At 32.1% G+C, this 6,834-nt stretch overlaps 1 protein-coding gene across 2 annotated transcripts; it reads left to right on the top strand.

The window, feature by feature from the left end:
- Positions 1 to 1,477: 1,477 nt before the first annotated feature.
- Positions 1,478 to 5,417, top strand: LOC140874613 (uncharacterized). Of its 2 annotated transcripts, XM_073277934.1 has the most exons (8): positions 1,521 to 1,586; positions 1,691 to 1,729; positions 2,881 to 3,400; positions 3,511 to 3,680; positions 3,756 to 3,836; positions 3,932 to 4,007; positions 4,080 to 4,172; positions 4,930 to 5,417. In XM_073277934.1, the coding sequence occupies exons 3-8, from the start codon at positions 2,899 to 2,901 to the stop codon at positions 5,094 to 5,096; spliced, it is 1,089 nt and encodes a 362-aa protein (XP_073134035.1). In that variant the 5' UTR covers positions 1,521 to 1,586; positions 1,691 to 1,729; positions 2,881 to 2,898; the 3' UTR covers positions 5,097 to 5,417. The 2 variants fall into 2 exon arrangements, with proteins under 2 accessions (XP_073134034.1, XP_073134035.1); XM_073277933.1 differs by lacking the exon at positions 1,691 to 1,729 and having other exon boundaries at positions 1,478 to 1,586.
- The last annotated feature ends 1,417 nt before the right edge of the window (positions 5,418 to 6,834 follow it).

The raw sequence follows: 6,834 nt of genomic DNA, 5'->3' as shown, positions 1-6,834 counted from the left end.
TCCCACTTTTATTAATGTATTTTTTGTTGAGACTTAATTTCTTATTTTGCATGTGAACACCATAAATGCAACACTACGGGGGAGGGCTTGTTTTGCTTCCTCGTGCCTCGAACTTTGCCAGCTTCGAGTCAATAAATGTGGCAGACCTAGCTGCATCATCAGCATCAATATTATTAACGGTCTATTGTCTCTTCCATCTCCATTTAATCTCAAATTTGTATTAAAAATAACAATAATAATAATAATAAGAAAGACTTCATGCTTTAAGATGCATGTTTTTTTTAGTGTTTCCTACATCATGTTTTTGCTTTTTATAAGATAAACAGATAGATATATCAAAATATCATGTTTAACGCTTCAAAGTTCCACTATGTACAACCAAGGGCGGAGCCAAAACTAAATATCAGGGGCTAATAGCAAACTTTAGAAAGATCAAATATTTATTATATATAACAATAAAATTTTAAATATATTATATTTGTAACAAATAATACATTAATATTCATCATAAAAAATTATAAATATATCATTATTTCTCGAATCTATTAGAATTTAAAAATTCTCTTTGCAAATCACGAAAATCATCTACGACTACAAGTCAACTATATTGAACTTTTCAGAAATTTGATTCTCAATATACACTAACAAACAATCATTAAGAATTTCACCTTTCATCATATTATAAAGCATAATTCTAACTATATTTATAATATAATTACATATTTTAAAAAAAACAAAGAAATCAATATATTTCAAAATATTAAGAATTTTTTCGAGTACATGTTAGAAATAAATGAAACAAAGAAAGTTATTTTAAAGTCCCATAATAAAACATTAATGACAATGATTTTTTTTTTTAAAAAAACACATCTGACAAAAATTTAAAAACGAGTTATAATTCAAGAGATTAAAAAAAATAAAAGAAAAGAACATACCTTTTATTTTGTAGCCTTTAAACAAGATGAAGAGAAGGGGAGGGAAGAGAAGAAAAAAAATTAAAAACCAAATATTGCATGAAAAAATTGAGATTGACATTCGATAGATTATGTTTTTCAGTTTTGTAAAATTAATTCAAATAAATAAAAATATATTACTATTTTGAGAGGATAAATAAAATTATATAAATTGTTTTAGATGAAATACTAACAAAATTACAACACACATATATATACATATATTATAAAACTAAAAAAAAAATTGTACCTATAACATGCCTCCGCCCCTGTAATAACAACCGATTTGGACGATATATAATTTACAGTGATATATAAACACATTATACATAAATTCCACAAAAAATAAAACGTTCTAAAACATGCCGAGCGAGATACGGGCCTTAAGTTGCTACGTTCCACAAAAAAAGAAAAAAAAAAAAAGTTAGGCTGCGTAGCTGGGCTAAAAGCCCAATGATGGTCGCGGGCTGCCATTGCTATGAGCCCAAGAATAGACCCGACAGGTGTCTAGAACCTTCCGTAAAGTGATCCTCCACGGGCTCGATTCTGTTTCATCATCAAGCATCCTCTACAAATTCCGACTTAAAAAAAAAACAACAAATAACTTCCGACCGGAATTTAACCAGATTTTAGGTTCGCCTTTTTCCTTATAATTCGTCGATCATTGAATTGTGTTTAAATTTTGTGTTCTCCTTGCGATCTGAATGATTTAAGGCTTATTTTTCATTTTCTCTTAGATTTTTTTCCCGATTTTATGGGGAGCTGGAGTCATCTCTGTGAGTGATTTGTATATTTATGTATTTGTTTCACTTCAATGATTCTAGAGTTCACTGTGCGTGTGAAGTTTAAATAGCTCAAGTACTGCTGGAATTGGGTTATCTGATTTAGGGTTTCAACGAATGCTTTGCATTTGAGAATTGAGATTGCATATCCATCTCTTCTTTAAAGAATCAAGGGAATCGCGATGCTTAACTTGCACTTTTACTGTCCTTGAATTTCAGATGACCATGCCTCGAACGGAGTCTCTGAATCTCTCTTTGTTTATTTATTTTTTATGGCTTCCCTGCGTTAGTTTCAATGATGACTGTTTTCTAGGATTGAACAAGATTGAAATTTGCCAATTATTCTGGAAACTGAAGAGTTGAATAGGGTGAAATTGTTTTCATGGGAAATAAAGAGTTCCAGTTGTTTGTATATTCTGCTATCATTTTGCTTTGTGACTGTCGTGTGCTGTTGATGTATTTACGACAACCCTTCCCATATTTAGAAATATTGTATCTGAATGTGGTTGTTGTTTGATTGAACGGTAGATTATGTTCTTTACGACTTTACCGTTTGTAATTCATTGAACATTTGTTGTTCTTTCCTGTGGTAGAAACCTTTTTTGTTTTTTGTTTTTGCTTTGACTTTTAGTTTGTTTTGTCTTGTACTTTGTAAAATTATCGCTTCCCTGCATTCGTTTCAATGATGACTGTTTTCTAGGATTGAACAAGGTTGAAATTTGCCAATTATTCTGGAAACTGAAGAGTTGAATAGGGTGAAATTGTTAAAGAGTTCCAGTTGTTTGTAAATTCTGCTATCATTTTGCTTTGTGATTGTCGTGTGCTGTTGATGTATTTACGACAACCCTTTCCATATTTATAAATATCGTATCTGAATGTAGTTGTTATTTGATTGAACGGTAGATTATGTTCTTTACGACTTTACCGTTTTGTAATTCATTGAACATTTGTCGATTTTTCCTGTGGTAGAAACCTTTTATGTTTTTTGTTTTTGCATTGAACTTTTAGTTTGTTTTGTCTTTTACTTTGTAAAATTACTGCATCTTTCTGGTGAATTTGTGCTGCAATACGTTCCTTGTGTCAAGCCCATGTGATTTTCAGTTATTTTGCCTCATTGGTGTTTTTTGTTTGAATGACTTCTTCAGGGAAGCACAAATTTCAAAATGCAGGGAGGAAGAGACCCATTCTTTGGTTTTGGTGATCCTTTTGGTAGTTTCAATGGTTTAGGTGGCTTTGGAGGTCAGAGGAATATGTTACCTGGCTTCTTTGGGGGAAGGGATCCATTCGAGGACCCCTTCTTCACACGCCCTGGAAGTATATTTGGGTCTAGCTTCTTTGGGTCTAATGGAGGTCCATTCATGAATTTACACAATGGAGGTCCATTCATGAATTTACCTAATGCAGGTCCATTCATGAATTTACCTATTGGAGGCCCATTCATGAATGCTTCTAGTGGCGGTCCATTTACAGATGAAAATTCTTCTGGGTTTCAAGATCACCAGCCTTCCATGTCCAACAAATCCAAGGGACCGGTGATTGAGGAGCTGACTTCTGATGAGGGGACAGATGAAAATGAAAGCGAGAAGGAGACAAAAGCTAATCCTAGGAAGCATGGTAGATCAAGCAAGGAGCCTATTGTGGATGACCCAGATGATGAAGCTGCTGGTATTTTGTGTAGTTCTTCTTTAATTCCAATCAATTTGGTTGATCGTAATGGTTCACGAGGCTGATCTAACTTATTTGTTGATTTACTTTTTCCTTTTTTGGGCTTGCAGAGAAAAAGAGCAAGTATACAGCTCATAAAAACAATATAAACCTGTTGAACCAAGGAAGGCCACGACCCCAAACACAAAGCTTCACTTTTCAGAGCTCTAGTTTTACTTATGGTGGTGCTAATGGTGCATATTACACCTCTTCTAGTACTAGGAGGGCTGGGAGTGATGGAGTAAGTGCAGCTTCTAGCCGTGTCAATTTCATTCCTATTCTTGTTGAGGGGTTGACCTGACTTCTATTTATTCAGTTGACTTTTGAAGAATTTAAAGAAGCTAATTCCTCTACTGGTCAAGCAACTCATAGGGTCTCTAAAGGCATTCATGAAAAGGTACCATTTCTACATCCTTGGAAGTCTATTACACTTCTAGAATTCAATTGATTCTGGTTTCTGAAATGTCCATTGAAATTTGCATCACGCCTTAGGGTCATTCCATGACTCGGAAATTGAAGTCTGATGGTCACGTGGACACAATGCAGACTCTGCACAATCTTAACAAAGGTAGCTTAATTTTTTTGGCTGGATGTGTTACCATTAAGGCTTGTTTTACCATTGATCTTTTGTTTTCCTCAGATGAACTTTCTGGTTTTGAAGAAGCCTGGTTAGGAAATGCTAAAAAGCATCTCCCTGGGTGGAGCGAAAAACTCACTTTACAAGATGCTATGGGTAAGCTCCTATGACATTCGTGATTAAACATTTTTAGCTTATTTTTCAATGTGTTCTTTGAATGAAGTAAAAAGGCTGTGAAGAATATACAAGGTGCAAAATGATATCTTCTGTGCTTAGTTCACCGCGAGAAGGGATTTTTTTTAACTTTTTTTTATGAGTAGCATTCTTAGTCTGTACGCCATATCAACTTTTTAGTCGGTATAGAGCACTGGTTGAATTAAAGTTGTTACATTTTGATGCTTATCTTTGCTGTGGGAACTACTGATTAATTGGCTTGTAATTCTGTATTACACCCCGGGTTCAGATTTTGCCATGAACTAATGGTTTTTGATGACTATTTTTTTCAAATACTTAGTGTCCAATCTAGCTATCATGATTAAGTGACTTTCACTTTCGATATTCTTTATACTGTCGAACATGGGTTTTCTTCCACTTATTTTTGTTGACCCAATGGCAGAGAGATTGCTATATGCAGTAATAAAATAGCAAATTACATTAATTATAATACTAAGCATACGTGTTCCAACCCCTCTTTTGGGTTTGTTTGATTTTCTCATGCCTTCATATGGTGGTCAGAAGTCTTTGGATGCTGTGATGATCTACTAATGTCTTGTATCGTCTACATATCTATGAATTTGTGCTCTTTGAACATTAACTTCGTAGTTGGACTGCTGTCATTTGTTGTTTGTGATGATGTTTAGATAACCTAGAAGTTTGTTACTTATAGCTTGACCGTTTTTTGTTGAAACTTCAGCATCTGGAAGCAATCAACGGTCTCAGAACCGTGGAGGCTGGGCTCTTCCTTCAACAGAAAGATCAAGTAATGTCCGAAGCTTAAAACCAGAAAACAGACGTAAAGCAGGCGACCCTCATCAAATAACGACACATGTTAATGATGGAACTGGCACATCTGGTCGTTAGATCAAATGATCCTAATAGGCATTAGGATTTTCAAAAAGGTTTCCCTTAAGAACACAAAGTGGACCATTTCGATCTCCGAACTCCCACTTCTCATGAGACTATGGCTTCTATTTATGGCCTGTTCGTGTTTTGTTCATGGTTTCCGTTGGTTTTGTTCAGTCTTCGTCGGTATACTTTCGTTCATGTTATTTCGATCAAAGCTGTTGTTTATAGAACAGAAACAGATGCGACTTCTGTGAAATTTGACTTCCGCATTTTGATATGCAACTGAATGACTTTAAAATTTGTCAAGTATTTGGCACAAGGATGCCATTGTTCTCATCTCTAAATCTTCATCTATACTAATTGCACATGTGTGTATAAAATTATATATATATATATAATATTTATTATATGTTATATTAAATATTATTTTTTTTCAATAATTATTAAATTATTTATTTATTTTTATTTTTTTTAAAAAAATATAAAAATAAATTTAAAAGTTATTTATCATTTTATCTAATCTGTTAGTTGAGGAAAAATATATAAATATATATAAATAAAATCGAATGTAATTATTTATATAGTGTAAAGGGCATACCTATTTATATTTATATCTAAAATTTTTTATTTTCCAATATAAATATACCACTATTTTTTTCAAACATAAATATATCAATTTGGATTGTAAATATTTTTTTGTACTTTTAATTTTTTTTTTTATCATTAATTATTCATATTATGTCTTAATTAATATTATCAATAGGTATATCTTGTCGATTATTGGATTTCACAAACGGTATATGGTGTATATATATTATAACGTCCGAAAAACTCATAAATCCACTCGAATATTAAAGGGGTTTTAAATAAATTTTAAATGATTTTATTGTAATCATTTATGATTTAAAGATTATATTTAATTAAATGAATTTATTTCATTTAATGGTAATTTAAAGATTATTTTAAATTAAATGATTTCATTTTATTTATACACGATTTAAAATTTATGTTTAAATTATTTAATGTTATTTATTTTGCGAGAGATTTTATGTTTCAAAGTTGAAATTTTAGGTGTTAAAATATATGTTAAAATATTGTGTTAAATAATTTAATGTTATATAATTGTCTAATGTTTAATTAGTTGCAAGTTAGTTTTGACGTTTCAGATTGAGATTAATTCTGGATCGAGGGAAACGAGACTGACATACGAACGATGTTTAAGCAAATTATTTTATTTTTATTTTAAGTTTTAAGTTGGTGCAACGTAATTTTTATATTTATGAGAGAAATATTTTAAAAGTCTGTATTTGCCACTAATGGACCGACTTCCATGCTCATTAGTTACAAATAACTTGAGCGTGCAACTATTTTCTCAAAACCTTCTTCGTTCCTCCTAGCCGCCGCCTCTCCATCTCCCTCTCCTTTTCTCTCGTTCAAACCCTACACCAGGGAAGAAGAAAAATGTCTCGATCTTATTCGTGCAAGGCTAGGATCTCTACTAAGGTTTCGGTTATCTCCAACCCATGACGATCAGGCAAGTTTTAAATGCTTTTGAAACCATCAATCAAGAATAAATGTATTTTGATATGAAAAAAATATATGTTGATGTATAAATTATGCATATTGCATTGATTCTATGAGTTTTTATGAGTATGCTATAGAACTGCGAAACGTGAATCATTCTTGATGTTTTGGTTAAATATTTTTGAAAAGATGTTAAAGATTTTTGAGAAAAGATGTTTGAATATGAGTT

This window comes from Henckelia pumila, chromosome 1, assembly GCF_033568475.1.
Source record: "Henckelia pumila isolate YLH828 chromosome 1, ASM3356847v2, whole genome shotgun sequence".
In the NCBI taxonomy this organism is placed as follows: domain Eukaryota; kingdom Viridiplantae; phylum Streptophyta; class Magnoliopsida; order Lamiales; family Gesneriaceae; genus Henckelia; species Henckelia pumila.
This window is presented reverse-complemented; position numbering and strand designations above follow the sequence as displayed.